The sequence below is a fragment of the Stenella coeruleoalba genome (assembly GCF_951394435.1).
Source record: "Stenella coeruleoalba genome assembly, chromosome: 2".
Classification (NCBI taxonomy): domain Eukaryota; kingdom Metazoa; phylum Chordata; class Mammalia; order Artiodactyla; family Delphinidae; genus Stenella; species Stenella coeruleoalba.
Genome location: NC_137147.1, coordinates 102641947 through 102662949, shown reverse-complemented (window position 1 = coordinate 102662949; position 21003 = coordinate 102641947). Strand labels below are relative to the sequence as shown.

The following is a 21003-nucleotide window of genomic DNA, read 5'->3' as shown; positions in this document are numbered from 1 at the left end:
AGGCTGGGGAAGCAGAGGTCAGATGCAGTGGTCCCCTAAGGAATCTGTCCTCTATTCCAAGTGCAATCTGGGACCTTCGGGAGGTTCCAAGAAGAAAGTGGCAGGCTCTTCTGGTATTATTCATTGGAAAATTAGAATTTTAAGCTTAAGGAACAAACCTGGAGACTGTATACATGAAAGAGAATGTTAATTTGCATGGATCTATTTTATATAGTTTTATGCATGTGTGTATTTTATGTAGGCTAAATAGTTGATTTTCTTCTTCAGCTGGATGAATTACAACTTTGCAAGAATTGCTTCTATTTATCAAATGCTCGTCCTGACAATTGGTTCTGCTATCCTTGTGTATGTAAAATTTTGAGATTTTTTTTTTAACCTCTTAAGTGTCTGATGTCTTATTTCCAATTTGCTTGAAGATTATAATCCTTCTAAATATTTTTCTTTGTGTCATAGTATGTATGGTTTTAATGAGTATAAAAACTGAAACATGGAGGAAACAACTTGGGATCAGTATCCATTTCTGACTTTAAAATGAGGACCCTCAAGAGTAGGAATAAACATTGAATCCCTTAATACATAAAGTAAAAATTTGCTTTTCCTCTCATTCTCTCACAAGAAATCTAAGTCTTTATATATACTTACAGCTGTGTGATTTCCCCTAAAACGGCATGATTTCAAGGAGTGTTCCAGGGGCAGTCGCCCACCGCTGGCCATGGTGTAAGAGCCTGCCTGAGAGCCCCTATTCTCCGAGATATTGGTGTGCTCCTCAGTCACTTGAGGGTCTCATTAAAGTTTGCATCTCCGACTTGATAGATCGGGAGGAAGGCCTAAAATTCTCCCATTTCTTATAGGCTCCCAGGGTTGGACTGTATTTCATGAAGCAAAGTTAGGGTGTTCTGTTTGCCACTGTTACACTGCTGGCTTCATTCCAGATGCCACAGGCTATGAAGAGATTCTTTTCACTGTCTTTTCTGCGAAATGAAGGTCCACATTGCTTATGCAAATTTTAATTTTTTTGGTGTTTTTCTTGGAGGCAAAATCAGTCAATCCTGGGGTGGGGGTAAATTCTGTGTGCTTAGGAGTTAGAAAAAAAATATTTTCAAAATCATGGATTATGCTTGACTGAGTAGTTCAGTATTAATGATATTCTTGTATTTAATACTTTAAAAGTAGTATGACAAGGTAAAACATTTTATTTCCAGATACCTAATCATGAACTGGTTTGGGCTAAAATGAAAGGTTTTGGATTCTGGCCGGCCAAAGTCATGCAGAAAGAGGACAATCAGGTTGACGTCCGCTTCTTCGGTCACCACCACCAGAGGTAAATCATGTGCAGCATCACCCCTGGGCCTCCAGGAGTCGTGGGGGGCGCCCAGTCCTGCTTTACCAGTGCTCTGTGGGCTTTGCCATTAGAAACTGTGTGAACTGTATTTCATTTTATTTTTTTATGAATTTATTTATTGTATTTATTTATTTTTGGCTGCGTTGGGTCTTTGTTGCTGTGCGCAGGCTTTCTCTAGTTGCAGCGAGCAGGGGCTACTCTTTGTTTCGGTGCATGGGCTTCTCATTGCGGTGGCTTCTCTTGTTGCAGAGCACAGGCTCTAGGCGTGCAGGCTTCAGTAGTTGTGGCTCACGGGCTCAGTAGTTGTGGCATGTGGGCTCAGTAGTTATGGCATGTGGGCTCAGTAGTTATGGTGCACGGGCTCAGTTGCTCCCCGGCATGTGGGACCTTCCCGGACCAGGGCTTGAGCCCGTGTCCCCTGCGTTGGCAGGTGGATTCTTAACCACTGTGCCACCAGGGAAGCCCTGAAGTGTATTTTAAATTAAAAAACAAATCAGCACATAACTTGACTGGGCACCTAACAGTGCTTTCTATACATGGTATTTCTAGGTGTATTTCAGATAATGGTTACTAAACAGGACAGTTTCAATAGCTGACTGTTGAGTTCAGAAGCGTGTTAATGGTGGGATTGAATCCATATTAGGAGTTAAGTGGAAGGTTTCTCAGGATGTGTTCATTTCATAGAATTGTAATATCATTACGGTAGTTTCAACCGTACTTTCAAGGTTCTGTCAAAGCCATAGACAAAAATAATCAACTCAGGAGTACAGGAGAGTGTCGATGTTATGATCTAAGAATGTACATGAGGGAAAAATTTGACTTAGTTTTTTGAATTTCATTAAATAAACAGTTAATTTAGAAAAATGAAGAATTCAGTTATTTTTAAAAAACATACTACTAGATGAGAACAATCTGATAATCAGAATTTTCCTATATTTTCTTTTTTCACTAATTTTAAAACAACTTTATAGTATCTTCAACCATGAGTGGTATTTTATTAATAATATGAGTTTGTTTTATATCATTCAGTATATACTGTGCAGAAAATATTTTAAAAGAATAATTGAGCTGATTTACTTGGGTCCTTAGAGTAAGTTTGTCATCTGAAGAGGGAATTAAAACAGAAAATTACATTTCCAGAGTCTTCTTCCCCCAGACTTCTAATTTCTTGGAAGATTTTATCTAAAAAAATTATGGACAGATGGGACTCTAAGGACTTTATTTTAGAAAATAAAAGATCTACAATTTTACTATAAATACAGTTTTATTATGAATCTTTTTCATTTGCTTTTCCTGGTTACAATATAGCAGCAAGATATTTCAAGTGAATGATGGGGACATACCTTAAAAATGATACTCTATCATGTTAGAATAATTGATATATTAAAAAATGAACTCTATAAAAATAATAGTTTTAATTACTTAAGCAACATGTTATATACCAAGAAGAGATGGCCTATAAGGGCCCCCAGCTACAAGTTTTCATTAGTAAATACTTTTTTAAAACTATTGTAAACATTTTTTAGTGTGCCATTCAGTGGCATTAAATACCACATTGTTATGCAGAGATCACTATGAATAAATACAATAAATATTCTTTAGCCATTTTATCATGTCTCTACACTTAGGTGGGAGAAAAAAAATTTAAGCAAATAAATGATTTTGGACTAGTCCCTCTGTATGCTCACACCAGAACATGCTGCTCCCTCCCTAGACCCTGAACCCTGAGCAGGTTGTAATGTTCAGGGAGCAGATGCCTGTGGTCCTGGTAAGTACAGGCAGGGTTTTCATAGGGTATGCAGGGTTCTTCCTGTCAGAGGAAAAAAAGTAGCTGATAGGGTCTGACTGTCAGCAGGGCTAAATCTTCTGCTGCCTGTAGTTGGAGGGAGCAATGGCACAGGGAAGAAAGAAAGGGGACATTTTGGGTTCATTTGCCATCATATCACTGAGCCATTTTATTGTGCATATATTCAGAGAATTCCGGATTGACAGATGTGTAGGTATAGCCAGATTCGATTTTACCTCTTTTTATTAAACTTACTGTAAAATTGTGGGGTGCCGTTTGCCTTTTATTTTTAGTGTAGGTCAGATTGCATGCTCAGTGATACTCTTTAAAACTGAAATCTGATTATCTACAATAATGGAGATGATTAAGAGAGAATAGGAATGTTTTTATGAATTGCATTGAGATGTAAGTCTCATGTTAAGAATAGATTCAGTTGATTAAATCAGTAGATTAAATTCAGTAGATTAAAGGCAGTGGCCATGTATGTAGAAGTGCCAACCTAATAATTAGGCACAGTGAGGACCCTCACTGGGTTCCAGCTGGTAGTAGATAAATGAATAAATTCAATAAATTCAATAGATTAAATAGATTCAATAGACTAAATATATCCAAGGGGATAAGATTCTCTCCTAGGTCACAAGTTGATTCCAGGTAGTCAGCACTGCTTATAACAGAAATCTCTCTCAAAAAACATACTGGTTTTAAAAAGTGTTTTAACTTTTATTGATTGACTGGTATGTAATAGGTGCTCAATAAATGTTTGTTGACTGAAAGAGTAAATATAATATAAATACAAGATCTAATGGTAAGGAACTCTTCCACAAGCAAAATTTTATTTGCACTCTTTTTCAAAGTGTAGTTTACTTTGGTTTCTAATAAAGCACTGTCAGATGATACTGTTAATGTAATATTTATAAATAAGTTCAAATTTAACAATTTCAGTTACCATTACCATATAACTATGGATTATTATATATTTAAAATGTGCTTTTAAATTCTAAAGCAAACAGCTTAGTTTGTACAAGCAAATTAGAAGTCTACATTTTTGGCTTTAGGCATATGTGCCGGGATTCAGTAAGATCCCTTCAGAACAGTCATAGGTCTAGTATTTCTGAAACTCCTAATAAGACTGAAAAGAGCAAATCTGTATATTCATAGTGCTGGATCCCAGCTTGTACCCTGTGCTCTAGAAAATGTCATACTAACTGTGGCTCACATGTCCTTATATTTTCTTATTTCATTTGTGACATCCCTTCTGCCTAGAAGTCCTTCCCTCATATGGTCCCCTGTTTAAATCTTACTCCTCCTTCAAGATGGAGCCCAAATGAAACCTGTGACCACTCACAGCCAAATGAAACCCTCTTCCTCTCCAGAGTACCCCAGAGTCACCTCAACTCTGTGCTGCACTGTTTTATCATTGTTTCTCAGTTAAAGGCAGTGGCAATGTATATAGAAGTGCCAACCTAATAAATTAGGCGCAGTGAGGACCCTCACTGGGTTCCAGCTGCTAATAGCTTTCCTTAACCCCATTTTGGCAGCACCTCTGCCAGCTGTCAAATGAGGTGGGAACAGTCAGTCATAGGTCCCATGCACTGTATGCTTTGTGGTGCCTTCCACTGGCACATGGTAAGCCCTGGTTGAGTTGGATACTAATTTAAGTCCAGTCAAGCAATTAGCACCCAGGAAAATTTTCTTAAATTTCTAGCATTCTTCCCAATAGAACCAAATGTAGTTTTAGATCAACTTATGTGTTCGCAGTTGAGTACTTGGTTGCTGAATGATACAAACGGTTTTCCATTTGTTGGTCATGGTTCATCTGATGAATAGGGATGTGATGACTTACTAGATAATAGTTGTTTGTATGTAAGTGTCTCATGAAAATTTCTGGGCATTTACAAATGATTCTATAGTTCTAACATGCAAATAGCTAGATTTTGAATAATTTACAGTATTCAAAACAATGAGATATTGTACATTTTAAAAAGAGCTGTGAATCACTCCCATTCTGAGAACTTTGCCTTGATGACTGTGAAAAACACGTGTCACTTCACCTATTTTCTACTTGGTAAGAGTTTTTATTCAAGCCACAAATTGTATTTTACAATTGGTAGAGTTTCTACCATTTTGGAAATTTCTTCTTTTTTTTTTGATGTGGACCATTTTTAAAGTCTTTATCGAATTTGTTAAAATATTGCTTCTGTTTTATGTTTTGGGTTTTTGGCCACGAGGCATGTGGAATCTTAGCTCCCCGTGTGTTGGAAGGCCAAGTCTCAACCACTGGACGGCCAGGGAAGTCCCTCCCATTTTGGAAATTTCTAAGCATCCCTTTCAATGTTGTTCACAGGGCCTGGATTCCTTCTGAAAACATACAGGACATCACAGTCAACGTTCACCGGCTGCATGTTAAGCGCAGTATGGGCTGGAAGAAGGCCTGTGATGAGCTGGAGCTGCATCAGCGCTTCCTTCGTGAAGGGAGGTTTTGGAAGTCTAAGAATGAGGACCGAGGGGAGGAGGAGGCAGAATCCAGCATCTCCTCTACCAGTAATGAGCAGGTGAGAGGCGCCAGTGAGAGCCTGTCGGTTCTTGTTCTGAATGTGCAGGTGTCAGCGCACACTCCTCACTGGAATGAGCAGATTCTGACTTTCTTCTTCCTTTCGTGTAACATTTGTAAAGTGCTCTGCGAAAGAAACCAGAAACAGTTCCAATACAGGGAAGCCACCACCAACCCTGATCCTGACTCTACCAGCATATTAGCTCTTTCAAGCCCTCGGCCCAGAAGAATCATTCTGTGAGTGCCAACCACATGGTCCTGAAAGAGCTAATGCGAAAGGGAACAAGTGCTCACCCCTGACCTGTGGTTCCCTGGCTAGTCTTAGCAGCAGAGAAGTGTTTCATAGTGTCGGGAATAATGTGCTGTTACTTTTATGATGCCCACAGCTAAAGGTCACTCAAGAACCGAGAACAAAGAAAGGACGACGTAATCAAAGTGTGGAACCCAAAAAAGAAGTAAGTTGCCTGCCTTGCAGTGTCCAGGTGGCAATTGAAACAGGAAATATTTTCACAGTTGTGATCAAGGCAGTGCTCCTCACAGGTCCTTGCGAAAAGCATTGCCGTCAGTCAACCTGTAGCAACCAAGATGGACCCAGTCTTCCCACTGTTCCCGTCATAGAGTAACACACGGGAGCTGCAAGTCTCCTTACCAGTTAAACAGCAGTGACGACGGCTGGCTAAGTGGGAGGGCACTTTGCTGTATTTTCTAGAACTCTGATATCTTATCATAGTACTAATAAAAAACAAAGTGTTTATCCAACAAATCAATGAGGCCAACATTTAAAAACTGGAGGAAACTATGGCTGAGCTCAGCCTTTTAAAATTATATAATCCATGCATATTTTAAAATCAGGTGTAAATATGGGCAAAATCCTACCAGATATTCAGTGAGAAGTGGTTTAGGGTATTTGTTAAAGAATCTAAACCAAAGAAGTTGACTATAAATTGATAATGATTTTGTACGACAAATTTTTTTGTTTAGTCTGTTTTGAAAAGAAAAAACAATATTGATATGTAATTGTAAATGACGTTCCTGTTTAGAATTATTGTACCTACTAATTGCATGTGTTTTAAATTTTTAAAAATTAGTTTATTTTTAATTGTAAAATACACAAAACAATTTTCCATTTTCTTACATTGTGTTTGAACTGCAGTTTTTTATATGGCTATTTATGTATATCACTCTGCTTTTCTCCTAATAGAGCTTGCTCTTGAACTAGTGAATTCTATAGCACTTTCCTTATCCTTTAGGAACCAGAGCCTGAAACAGAAGCAGTAAGTTCCAGCCAGGAAATCCCCACGATGCCTCAGCCAATCGAAAAAGTTTCTGTATCAACTCAGACCAAGAAGTTAAGTGCCTCTTCACCAAGAATGCTGCATCGAAGCACCCAGACCACCAGTGACGGAGTGTGTCAAAGCATGTGCCACGACAAATACACCAAAATTTTCAATGACTTTAAAGACCGAATGAAGTCTGATCACAAGCGAGAAACTGAAAGAGTTGTACGAGAAGCTCTAGAAAAGGTAACGCAGCCTCCACTGCCAGTGTTGCCTTCAGACGTCTGGGCAGGATAAGTGAATAGTCTTCCTATTGTGGTTTAGCTTCTGTCACTGAGGCATCAACCAGGTAGCTGCTTTTTAATAGGACTATAATAAAATATCTTTTTATAATATTTTAATTAACAGTAGCACTTTTCTCATCTAAAATATTTTATAGCCCTTAATGAAATAAAGGGAAGAGGTACATCAGTTAAGTAGAAACTATGTATTAAGGTTTTGCTTAATGGTCTGTGTAAATTATGAGCTGACATATTGTGGGTTAACTTTTTTTTTCATTTCAGCTGCGTTCTGAAATGGAAGAAGAAAAAAGACAAGCTGTAAATAAAGCTGTAGCAAATATGCAGGGTGAGATAGACAGAAAATGTAAGCAAGTAAAGGAAAAGTGTAAAGAAGAATTTGTAGAAGAAATCAAGAAGCTAGCAACCCAGCACAAACAACTAATTTCTCAGACCAAGAAGAAGCAGTGGGTAAATACCACTATTTTCTTAGAATCTGATTTCTAAAAAATATACCATAGGTATGATGAAAATTAATTCAGAAAGATATATATGGCATATGCAAAAATTACTCCTGAAATAAGTTCTGATGTGAAATTGTCAACTTTAATTAACTAAAAAAATTTTTTTAAAACTCCAGATCCCACATTACTGAGTATTGCTCAGGATTATTTTGTTAAATTGAGATTATGATACTTTGGGGCATAACATATTTAGTATAACTGATTTATATAACTTTTCCATCTATGCAAGTATTTTATTTTGATAAGTGGGCTGGCCCTGACTTTTGCTGGTAACTCCTGACAGGTAATATCTAACTTGTAAAATTGTAAATGTAAGTATCGTAATAGCAAACTAAGGATTTTCAGATTTTACTGCACTTAACATTTATACATTAGATTCTAGTAAAGAAATCGATTACATTTACTTTATGATAGTAACATCTCACGGGTCTCTAACTTAACTGAAAAACTGACAAATGTTCATTTTTTATGTCCTGTTTGTGACTCCTATCTTCCGCTCAGATCAGCAGCTTCTGAGCATACAGATGTTTCTCTGCCAAATGACTGAGCTATGTGAACAAAGTTTTGTTCCCAAAAGCTCATAGCTTGCTTTTAATTTTGATGAATTACTGTATGAAGTTTTGTGATTCTTCATTTGATCCAGACTACATTCTGAAAAGAGTCTTTAAATATATGTAAATGTTTCATGAGGGAAAATAAACATTTTAAAATTTTTGATGAAGATTTGACAAGAAGGAAAAGAGAAACAGATATAACTTAGAAGAATATATGAAGATAACTTAGAAGGAAAAACAGATGAATGATGAAATATAAATATCACTAGATCGAATTATTAAGGTGTGCTCAAGATCTTATCAAGCAGAATGCCCCAACACCATGTCTGTAATTCTGTCTTCATGCAAAGATGAGAGAAAGCTAGAAAGTAGACACTAGACTTATAAGGGGAAGTTCCCATAAGTTTACTCATGAATCAAGGAAATGGGAAGAGGTGGCTAAAGAAAAGAATTATAATACTGCTTTTTATAACATTTTACCATTGATGAAATAGCTGAATTATTATACCTATTTGATTCCACATATAAATGATACCATGCGATATTTGACTTATTTTACTTAGCATAATACCCTTGAAGCCCATCCATGTTGTCCCAAAGGGCAGCATTTCCTTCCTAACTTGTGGCTGAATAACCTTCCAGTGTGTGTATGTGTGTGTGTGAGTGTAGTAGTATATATACATACATCACACTACGTTTTCCTTAATCTGTTCATCCACTGATGGACATGTAGGTTGTATATAGAGATCTTGGCTATTGTGAATATGCTTCAGTGAACGTTGGAGCACAGCTATCTTTTCGATACCCTGTTTTCATTTCCTTTGGGTAAATACCCAGAAATGGTATTGCTGGATAGTATGGTAGTTTTATTTTTAACTTTTTGAGGAACCTCCATACTATTTTCCATCATGGCTGCACCAGTTTACATTCCCACCAACAGTGCACAAGAGTTCCCTTTTCTCCAAATCCTCACCAACACTTGTCTTTTTTTATGATGGCCATTCTAACAGGTGTGAGGTGATATATCACTGATACTGATTAGCATTTCCCTGGTGATTGGTGATGTTGAGCTGTTTTTATGTATCTATTGGCCATTTGTATATCTTCCTTGGAAAAATATCAATTCAGGTCCTCTGCCTTTTTTTTTTTTTTTTTGTGGTACGCGGGCCTCTCACTGTTACAGCCTCTCCTGTTGCAGAGCACAGGCTCCGGACGCGCAGGCTCAGCGGCCATGACTCACTGGCCCAGCCGCTCCGTGGCATGTGGGATCTTCCCGGACCGGGGCACGAACCCGTGTCCCCTGCATCGGCAGGCGGACCCTCAACCACTGCGCCACCTCTCTGCCTATTTTTTGATTGGGTTACTGGGAGTTTTTTTTTTCCACTGAGTTGTATGAGTTCTTTATGTATTTTGGATATTAATCTCTTATGGGATATGTGGTTTGCAAATATTTTTTCCTATTCCAAGGTTGCCGTTTTATTTTGTTGATGGTTCTCTTTGATGTGCGGAAGCTTTTTAGTTTGATGTAGCCCCACTTTTTGTTTTTACTTCTGTGGCCTTTGCTTTTGGTGTCAAACAAAAAAATCATTGCCGAGACCAATGTCCAGGAGCTTACCCCCTATATTTTCTTCTAGGAGTTTTATGGTTTCAGGTCTTGCGTTAAAGTCTTTAATCTATTTTGAGTTCATTTTTGTGTATGGTGTAAGATAGCGGTCCAGTTTCATTCTTTTGCACGTCATTGCCCAAGTTTTCTCAATACCACTCACTGAAGAGACTATCCTTTCCTCATTGTATACTCTTGGCTTCTTTGTCATAAATTAATAGACCATGTTTGCATAGGTTTATTTCTGGGCTCTCTATTCCATTAATCTATGTGTCTGTTTTTTTTGGTTTGTTTTTTACATCTTTATTGGAGTATAATTGCTTTACAATGGTGTGTTAGTTTCTGCTTTATAACAAAGTGAATCAGTTATACATATACATATGTTCCCATATCTCTTCCCTCTTACATCTCCCTCCCTCCCACCCTCCCTATACCACCCCTCCAGGCAGTCACGAAGCACCGAGCCGATCTCCCTGTGCCATGCGGCTGCTTCCCACTAGCTATCTACCTTACGTTCAGTAGTGTATATATGTCCATGCCTCTCTCTCGCTTTGTCACAGCTTACCCTTCCCCCTCCCCATATCCTCCAGTCCATTCTCTAGTAGGTCTGAGTGTTTATTCCTGTCTTACCCCTAGGTTCTTCATGACATTTTTTTTCTTAAATACCATATATATGTGTTAGCATACGGTATTTGTCTTTCTCTTTCTGACTTACTTCACTGTATATGACAGACTCTAGGTCTATCCACCTCATTATAAATAGCTCAATTTCGTTTCTTTTTATGGCTGAGTAATATTCCATTGTATATGTATGCCACATCTTCTTTATCCATTCATCCAATGATGGACATTTCGGTTGTTTCCATCTCCGGGCTATTGTAAATAGAGCTGCAATGAACATTTTGGTACATGACTGTTTTTGAATTATGGTTTTCTCAGGGTATATGCCCAGTAGTGGGATTGCTGGGTCATATGGTAGCTCTATTTGTAGTTTTTTAAGGAACTTCCATATTGTTCTCCACAGTGGCTGTATCAATTTACATTCCCACCAACAGTGCAAGAGGGTTCTCTTTTCTCCACACCCTCTTCAGCATTTATTGTTTCTAGATGTTTTGATGATGGCCATTCTGACTGGTGTAAGATGATATCTCATTGTAGTTTTGATTTGCATTTCTCTAATGATTAATGATGTTGAGCATTCTTTCATGTGTTTGTTGGCAGTCTGTATATCTTCTTTGGAGAAATGTCTATTTAGGTCTTCTGCCCATTTTTGGATTGGGTTGTTTGTTTTTTGTTATTGAGCTGCATGAGCTACTTATAAATTTTGGAGATGAATCCTTTGTCAGTTGCTTCATTTGCAAATATTTTCTCCCATTCTGAGGGTTGTCTTTTGGTCTTGTTTATGGTTTCCTTTGCTGTGCAAAAGCTTTGAAGTTTCATTAGGTCCCATTTGTTTATTTTTGTTTTTATTTCCATTTCTCTAGGAGGTGGGTCAGAAAGGAGCTTGCTGTGATTTATGTCATAGAGTGTTCTGCCTATGTTTTCCTCTAAGAGTTTGATTGTTTCTGGCCTTACATTTAGGTCTTTAATCCATTTTGAGCTTATTTTTGTGTATGGTGTTAGGGAGTGATCTAATCTCATGCTTTCACATGTACCTGTCCAGTTTTCCCAGCACCAATTATTGAAGAGGCTGTCCTTTCTCCACTGTACACTCCTGCCTCCTTTATCAAAGATAAGGTGACCATATGTGCGTGGGTTTACCTCTGGGCTTTCTATCCTGTTCCATTGATCTATATTTCTGTTTTTGTGCCAGTACCATACTGTCTTGGTTACTGTAGCTTTGTAGTATAGTCGGAAGTCAGAGAGCCTAATTCCTCCAGCTCCGTTTTTCATTCTCAAGATTGCTCTGGCTATTTGGGGTCTTTTGTGTTTCCATACAAATGGTGAAGTTGTTTGTTCTAGTTCTGTGAAAAATGCCAGTGGTAGTTTGATAGGGATTGCATTGAATCTGTAGATTGCTTTGGGTAGTAGAGTCATTTTCACAATGTTGATTCTTCCAATCCAAGAACATGGTATATCTCTCCATCTATTTGTATCATCTTTAATTTCTTTCATCAGTGTCTTATAATTTTCTGCATATAGGTCTTTTGTCTCCTTAGGTAGGTTTATGCCTAGATATTTTATTCTTTTTGTTGCAATGGTAAATGGGAGTGTTTTCTTGATTTCACTTTCAGATTTTTCATCATTAGTGTATAGCAATGCAAGAGATTTCTGTGCATTAATTTTGTATCTTGCTACTTTACCAAATTCATTGATTAGCTCTAGTAGTTTTCTGGTGGCATCTTTAGGATTCTCTATGTATAGTATCATGCCATCTGCAAACAGTGACAGCTTTACTTATTCTTTTCCGATTTGGATTCCTTTTATTTCCTTTTCTTCTCTGATTGCTGTGGGTAAAACTTCTAAAACTATGTTGAATAAGAGTGGTGAGAGTGGGCAACCTTGTCTTGTTCCTGATCTTAGTGGAAATGCTTTCAGTTTTTCACCATTGAGGACGATGTTGGCTGTGGGTTTGTCATATATGGCCTTTATTATGTTGAGGAAAGTTCCCTCTATGCCTACTTTCTGTAGGGTTTTTAATCTTAAACGGGTGTTGAATTTTGTTGAAAGCTTTTTCTGCATCTATTGAGATGATCATATGGTTTTTCTCCTTCAATTTGTTAATATGGTGTATCATGTTGACTGATTTGCATATATTGAAGAATCCTTGCATTCCTGGAATAAACCCCACTTATCATGGTGTATGATCCTTTTAATGTGTTGTTGGATTCTGTTTGCTAGTGTTTTGTTGAGGATTTTTGCATCTGTGTTCATCAGTGATATTGGCCTGTAGTTTTCATTCTTTGTGACATCCTTGTCTGGTTTTGGTATCAAGGTGATGGTGGCCTCGTAGAATGAGTTTGGGAATGTTCCTCCCTCTGCTATATTTTGGAAGAGTTTGAGAAGGATAGGTGTTAGCTCTTCTCTAAATGTTTGATAGAATTCACCTGTGAACCCATCTGGTCCTGGGCTTTTGTTTGTTGGAAGATTTTTAATCACAGTTTCAATTTCAGTGCTTGTGATTGGTCTCTTCACATTTTCTATTTCTTCCTGATTCAGTCTTGGCAGGTTGTGCATTTCTAAGAATTTGTCCATTTCTTCCAGGTTGTCCATTTTATTGGCATAGAGTTGCTTGTAATAATCTCTCATGATCTTTTGTATTTCTGCCATGTCAGTTGTTACTTCTCCTTTTTCATTTCTAATTCTATTGATTTGAGTCTTCTCCTTTTTTTTCTTGATGAGTCTGGCTAATGGTTTATCAATTTTGTTTATCTTCTCAAAGAACCAGCTTTTAGTTTTATTGATCTTTGCTATCGTTTCCTTCATTTCTTTTTCATTTATTTCTGATCTGATTTTTATGATTTCTTTCTTTCTGCTAACTTTGGGATTTTTTTCTTCTTCTTTCTCTCATTGCTTTAGGTGCAAGGTTAGGTTGTTTATTTGAGATGTTTCCTGTTTCTTAAGGTAGGATTGTATTGCTATAAACTTCCCTCTCAGAACTGCTTTTGCTGCATTCCGTAGGTTTTGGGTTGTCGTGTCTCCATTGTCATTTGTTTCTAGGTATTTTTTGATTTCCTCTTTGATTTCTTCAGTGATCACTTCGTTATTAAGTAGTGTACTATTTAGCCTCCATGTGTTTGTATTTTTTACAGATCTTTTCCTGTAATTGATACGTAGTCTCATAGCGTTGTGGTCGGAAAAGATACTTGAAACAATTTCAATTTTCTTAAATTTACCAAGGCTTGACTTGTGATCCAAGATATGATCTATCCTGGAGAATGTTCCATGAGCACTTGAGAAAAATGTGTATTCTGTTGTTTTTGGATGGAATGTCCTATAAATATCAATTAAGTCCATCTTGTTTAATGTATCATTTAAAGCTTGTGTTTCCTTATTTATTTTCATTTTGGATGATCTGTCCATTGGTGAAAGTGGGGTGTTAAAGTCCCTTACTATGAATGTGTTACTGTCGATTTCCCCTTTTATGGCTGTTAGTATTTGCCTTATGTATTGAGGTGCTCCTATGTAGGGTGCATAAATATTTACAATTGTTATATCTTCTTCTTGGATCGATCCCTTGATCATTATGTAGTGTCCTTCTTTGTCTCTTCTAATAGTCTTTATTTTAAAGTCTATTTTGTCTGGTATGAGAATTGCTACTCCAGCTTTCTTTTGGTTTCCATTTGCATGGAATATCTTTTTCCATCCCCTTACTTTCAGTCTGTATGTGTCTCTAGGTCTGAAGTGGGTCTCCTGTAGACAGCACATATATGGGTCTTGTTTTTGTATCCATTCAGCCAATCTGTGTCTTTTGGTGGGAGGATTTAGTCCATTAACATTTAAGGTAATTATTGATATGTATGTTCCTATTCCCAGTTTCTTAATTGTTTTGGGTTCGTTATTATAGGTCTTTTCCTTGTGTTTCTTGCCTAGAGAAGTTCCTTTAGCAGTTGTTGTAAAGCTGGTTTGGTGGTGCTGAACTCTCTCAGCTTCTGCTTGTCTGTAAAGGTTTTAATTTCTCCATCGAATCTGAATGAGATCCTTGCTGGGTAGAGTAATCTTGGTTGCAGGTTTTTCTCCTTCATCACTTTAAATATGTCCTGCCAGTCCCTTCTGGCTTGCAGAGTTTCTGCTGAAAGATCAGCTGTTAACCTTATGGGGATTCCCTTGTGTGTTATTTGTTGTTTTTCCTTTGCTGCTTTTAATGTTTTCTTTGTATTTAATTTTTGACAGTTTGATTAACATGTGTCTTGGCGTATTTCTCCTTGGATTTATCCTGTATGGGACTCTCTGTGCTTCCTGGACTTGATTAACTATTTCTTTTCCCATATTAGGGAAGTTTTCAACTATAATCTCTTCAAATATTTTCTGAATCCCTTTCTTTTTCTCTTCTTCTTCTGGAACCCCTATAATTCGAATGTTGGTGCGTTTAATGTTGTCCCAGAGATCTCTGAGACTGTCCTCAGTTCTTTTCATTCTTTTTTCTTTATTCTGCTCTGCAGTAGTTATTTCCACTATTTTATCTTCCAGGTCACTTATCCGTTCTTCTGCCTCAGTTATTCTGCTATTGATCCCATCTAGACTATTTTTAGTTTCATTTATTGTGTTGTTCATCATTGCTTGTTTCCTCTTTAGTTCTTCTAGGTCCTTGTTAAATGTTTCTTGCATTTTCTCTATTTCCAAGCTTTTGGATCATCTTTACTATCATTATTCTGAATTCTTTTTCAGGTAGACTGCCTATTTCCTCTTCATTTGTTAGGCCTGGTGGGTTTTTATCTTGCTCCTTCATCTGCTGTGTGTTTTCCTGTCTTCTCATTTTGCTTATCTTACTGTGTTTGGGGTCTCCTTTTTGCAGGCTGCAGGTTTGTAGTTCCCGTTGTTTTTGGTGTCTGTCCCCAGTGGTTAAGGTTGGTTCAGTGGGTTGTGTAGGCTTCCTGGTGGAGGGGACTAGTGCCTGTGTTCTGGTGGATGAGGCTGGATCTTGTCTTTCTGGTGGGCAGGTCCACATCTGGTGGTGTGTTTTGGGGCGTCTGTGGACTTATTATGATTTTAGGCAGCCTCTCTGCTAATGGGTGGGGGTGTGTTCCTGTCTTGCTAGTTGTTTGGCATAGGATGTCCAGCACTGTAGCTTTGGTCATTGAGTGAAGCTGGGTGCTAGTGTTGAGATGGAGATCTCTGGGAGATTTTTGCCGTTTGAAATTATGTGGAGCTGGGAGGTCTCTTGTGGACCAGTGTCCTGAAGTTGGCTCTCCCACCTCAGAGGCACAGCACTGACTCCTGGCTCCAGCACCAAGAGCCTTTCATCCACATGGCTCAGAATAAAAGGGAGAAAAAGTAGGAAGAAAGAATTAGTAGAAGTAGAAAGAAAAAAAGGAGGAAGGAAGGAAGGAGGGAAGTAAGGAAAAAAAGAAAAAGATAATGTAAAATAAAATAAAGTAAGATAAAATATAATAAAGTCATTAAAATAAAAAAATAAGGAAAAAAATGGACGGATAGAACCCTAGGACAAATGGTGGGAGCAAAGCTATACAGACAAAATCTCACACAAGAAACATACACATACACACAAAAAGAGGAAAAGGGGAAAAAATCATAAATCTTGCTCTCAAAGTCCACCTCCTCAGTTTGGGATGATTCACTGTCTATTCATGTATTCCACAGATGCAGGGTACATCAAGTTGATTGTGGAGCTTCAATCCGCTGCTTCTGAGGCTGCTGGGAGAGATTTCCCTTTCTCTTCTTTGTTCTCACAGCTCTCAGGGGCTTAGCTTTGGATTTGGCCCCGCCTCTGCGTGTAGGTCGCCGGAGGGCGTCTGTTCTTCGCTCAGACAGGACGGGGTTAAAGGAGCCGCTGCTTCGGGGACTCTGGCTCACTCAGGCCGGGGGCGACGGAGGGGCGCAGAGTGCGGGGCGAGCCTGCGCCGGCGGCAGAGGCCGGCGTGATGTTGCACCAGCCTGAGGCGCGCCGTGCGTTCTCCCGGGGGACTTGTCCCTGGATCCCGGGACCCTGGCAGTGGCGGGCTGCACAGCCTCCCCGGAAGCGGGGTGTGGTTAGTGACCTGTGCTCACACACAGGCTTCTTGGTGGCGGCAGCAGCAGCCTTAGCGTCTTATGCCCGTCTCTGGGGTCCGCGCTTTTAGCCGCGGCTCACGCCCGTCTCTGGAGCTCCTTTAAGCAGCACTCTTAATTCCCTCTCCTTGCGCACCAGGAAACTAAGCGGGAAGAAAAAGTCTCTTGCCTCTTCGGCAGGTCCAGACTTTTCCCTGAACTCCCTCCCGGCTAGCCGTGGCGCACAAGCCCCCTGCAGGCCGTGTTCACGCTGCCAACCCCAGTCCTCTCCCGGCGCTCCAACCGAAGCTGGAGCCTCAGCTCCCAGCCCCGCCCGCCCCGGTGGGTGAGCAGACAAGCCTCTTGAGCTGGTGAGTGCCTGTCGGCCCTGATCCTCTGTGCGGAAATCTCTCTGCTTTGCCCTCCGCACCCCTGTTGCTGCGCTCTCCTCCGCGGCTTCGAAGCTTCACCCCTGCGCCACCCGCAGTCTCCGCCCGCGAAGGGGCTTCCTAGTGTGTGGAAACCTTTCCTCCTTCTTGGCTCCCTCCCACTGGTGCAGGACCCGTCCCTATCCTTTTGTCTCTGTTTAATCTTTTTTCTTTTGCCCTACCCAGGTACGTGGGGACTTTCTTGCCTTTTGGGAGGTCTGAGGTCTTCTGCCAGCGTTCAGTAGGTGTTCTGCAGGAGTTGTTCCACGTGTAGCTGTATTTCTGGTGTATCTGTGGGGAGGAAGCTGATTTCCGCGTCTTACCCTGCCGCCATCTTCCCGGAAGCGCCCCTCTTCTGAATAACTAGGCTTTAAAATGCTTAGGCCCTGGATTCTACCTCAGCAAGTTTCTGCCTAAAACTGAATCTGTGTGTCTGTTTTTATGGCAAACCATAGTGCTTTTATTTATACCCATTTTTTTAGATAAGGAATTTGAGGCTTATGAGATTAAACAGAGTGACTAGAAACCTGGTCGGTGAGCTGGGACTCACCCTCCTAAGCTACTTCTGCTCGTATATCGATTCTAGTAGACTGGTAAAAGGTTTAGAATTATTCTTGTATTATAGTTATTCTTGTATTATAGTTAAATCTTACATTATTGTAAGAAGCAGTACAGTACTGTAGGACAAGAGAGTATGTAGGTAAATCAGATACCCAAAAAGTGGATGTTAAGATGGCATGCAATCAAGAGACACATAGTAAGAATGATACATCCTTTAAATATATTCACAAAGAAAGGCAGAAATACAAAATGAATGCATTAAGTAATAGAAGGGATGGTGCTGCCTGAAGTATTATCTGAGGATGAGGAAACTAAGAAGTTAAATAAACGTGGTCTGAACTCACTTGATTAATTAGCACAGATCTAAGATTCAAACCCAAATCTGACTATTACAGCTACTTCCAAAATTAAAACATGCTATCCACACTTTTTAAATAGTAACCTCACTGAAGTCACAATTGCTGACATAGTAAAATCACAGGAAATATACCAGAGTACTACTGACATTTGGACCAAAAAATTGGGGACACTCCTTTGCACCGTAGGATGTTTAGCAGCAGCTAAGCCTCTATCCCCACCCCGAGTGATGACAATCAAAACTTCTCCAGACGTTGCCCCATAAGATGAAGGCTGAGAATTAACCACTGGTTTTAGACCATAAGTGACCTTGATAATAGCGCATTCAGTGGCAAGGCACGGGTGAAAGACTGCAGTGGGCTTAAGAAAGAGGGGAAGAGAATACTCTGAAATAACAAGTGTAGGTAATTCTTCCAAGATGTTTGGGAAGGGGAGCAGAAAAATGGGGGTGGTAGATGGAAAGAAATATGAGGTGAAGAGCCTTTTTAAAAAACTGTGGTAAAATAAATTTACTATCTTGATCATTTTTAAGTTTACAGTTCAGTGCTATTAAATACATTCATGCTGTGCAACATCACTGCCATCTTATTCCCATAACTTCTTTCACCCTGTAAAATGGAAACTCTTTACCTATTAAACAGTCACTCCCTGTTCTCCCCTCCCCCAGCCCCTGGTAACTACCATTCTACATTGTATCTGTGACTGCGACTACTGCTGGCACCTCTTATAAGTGGATCACACAGTCTTTTTAGGACTGGCTGATTTAACTTAGCATAATGGCACCGAGTTTCATCCATGTTGCAGTATACTGCAGAAGTTTCTCCCCTTTTAAGGCTGAATAGTACTCCAGTGCATGTATATACCACGTTTTTGCTTATCCATTTACCCACTGATGGTCACTTGGGTTACTTTCATGGTTTAGCTATTGTGAATAATGCTTCTATAAACATGAGTGTACAAATATCTCTTTGAGATCCTGCTTTCAGTTCTTCTGGGCATATACCCAGAGTGGAATTGCATGGTTATATGGTAATTACGTTTTAAATTTTTTGAGGAACCACATGCTGTTTTCCACAGCAGTTGTACCATTTTACATTCCCACATGACAGTGCACCAGGGTTCCAATTTCTCTACATCCCCACCAACTCTTGTTTTATTTTGATAGTACTCATACAAATAGGTGTGAGGTGGTGTTTCACTGTAGTTTTGATTTGCATTTCCCTAATGACTGGTGATGTTGAGCATCTTTTCATGTGATTATTGGCATTCCTGTATCCTTGATAAATGTCTATTCAAGTCCTTTGCCCATTTTTTGAGTTGAGTCTTAGGAGTTCTCCATATATTCTGGATATTAATCCCTTTTCAGATACATGATTTGCAAATATTTTCTCCCATTCTGTGGGTTGCTTTTTTATTCCATGAATAATTTTCATAAAGTGCCATTTGTCTATTTTTTTCTTTGTTAACTGTGCCTTTGGTGTCATATCCAAAAATTCATTGCCAAATCCAGCGTCATGAAGTTTTTGTCCTTTGTTTTCTTCTAAGAGATTTATTGTCTTAGATCTTACAATAAGATCTTAGAATTATGTCCTTGACCCATTTGGAGTTAATTTTTGTATATGGTGTTAGGTAAGGGTCCAACTTCATTCTTTTGTATGTGGATATCCAGATTTTCCAGCATCCTTCGTTGAAAAGACTATCTGTTCCCCATTAAACGGTCTTGGCACCCTCATCAAAAAACAGTTGACCATATATATGTTTATTTCTGTGCTCTCTATTCTGTTCCATTGGTCAGTATGTCTGTCTTTACGCCAGTACTTCACAGGTTGGATTAATGTAGATTTGTAGTAAGTATTGAAATTAGGATGTATAATTCCTCCAGATTTGTTTTATTTTTTCAAGATTGTTTTGGCTATTTGGGGTCCCTTGAGGTTCCATATGAAAATGTGGGTGGGTTTTTCAATTTCTACTAAAAATGTCACTGGGATTTTGATAGGGATTGCATTGAATCTTCAGATCACTTTCAGTAGTATTGACATTTTAACAATATTAAGTCTTCTAATCCATGAACGTGGCATGTGTTTCCATTTATTTATGTTGTCTTTAATTTCTTTTAATTCTCATTGTATAAGTCTTTCATCTCCTTGGTTAAGTTAATTCATAAGTATTTTGGTTTTTTTAGGCTGTTTTAAATAGAATTGTTTTCATAATTTGCTCTTGAGATTGTTCATTGTTTGTGTATAGAAATGCAGTTGATTTTAGTGTATTGACTTTGTATCCTGCTCCTTTGCCAAATTCCTCTTTTAGTTCTAGCAACTTCGTTCTGGAGTCTTCAGGGTTTCTACGTATAAGATCATATCATATGCAAAGATAATTTTACTTCTTCCTTTACAATTAGCATGCCTTTGATTTCTTGTTTGCCTAAGTGCTCTGGCTAGGACTTCTAGTACTATATTGAATAGAAGTGGTGAAAGTGGGCATCTTTGCGTTGTTCCTGATCTTTGAGTATGATGTTTGCTGTGTGTTTTTCATATGTGGCTTTTATTATGTGGAGGTAGGTAGTTTCCTTCTGTTCCTGTTTGTTGAGTGTTTTTATCATGAATGCGTGCTGAATTTTGTCAGATGTTTTTTCTTCACTTACTGAGATGACCATGTGGTTTTTCCTTCATTATGTTGATGTGGCATATTACACTGATTGATTCTTATATGTCGCATCATATCCTTGGTGTATAATTCTTTTAATATGCTGCCGAATTCCATTTGCTCGTATTTTGTTGAGGATTTTATCTCAGTGGTCATAAGGCATGTGGATCTGTAGTTTTCTTTTCTTGTAGTGTCTTTGGCTTGGTATCAGGGTTATTCTGGACTCACAGAGTGAGTTAGGAAATATTCCCTCCTCTTCCATCTTTGGGAAGAGTATGAGAAGGTTTGACAGCTCTTTAAATGTTTGGTAGAATTTACTAGAGAAGCTATCAGGTCCAGGGCTTTATTTATTGGGAGATTTTTGATTAATAGGTCAATCTGCTTATTAGTTATGGGTCTATTCAGATATTTTCAAGATTAGTCTTGGTAGGTTTGGGGTTTGTAGGAATTT

At 38.8% G+C, this 21003-nt stretch overlaps 1 protein-coding gene and 1 long non-coding RNA gene across 19 annotated transcripts in view; one reads left to right on the top strand and one right to left on the bottom strand.

The window, feature by feature from the left end:
• Positions 1–21003, top strand: part of ZMYND11 (zinc finger MYND-type containing 11) — a 135783-nt gene that overhangs the window by 111252 nt on the left and 3528 nt on the right. For 17 of the 18 annotated variants that reach the window (XM_079914033.1, XM_079914031.1, XM_079914029.1 and 14 more), the window contains 6 exons: positions 268–345; positions 1203–1321; positions 5473–5680; positions 6066–6134; positions 6930–7202; positions 7520–7705. In XM_079914033.1, the coding sequence (XP_079770159.1) occupies positions 268–345; positions 1203–1321; positions 5473–5680; positions 6066–6134; positions 6930–7202; positions 7520–7705 (933 nt within the window). The remainder of the gene's footprint in view (positions 1–267; positions 346–1202; positions 1322–5472; positions 5681–6065; positions 6135–6929; positions 7203–7519; positions 7706–21003) is intronic. The other variant, XM_079914028.1, reaches the window with a different exon arrangement.
• LOC307182632 overlaps positions 5763–21003 on the bottom strand; it is a 38647-nt gene continuing 23406 nt past the window's right edge. The window contains exon 3 of the long non-coding RNA XR_013827222.1: positions 5763–5805. This is a non-coding gene — a long non-coding RNA (uncharacterized lncRNA). The remainder of the gene's footprint in view (positions 5806–21003) is intronic.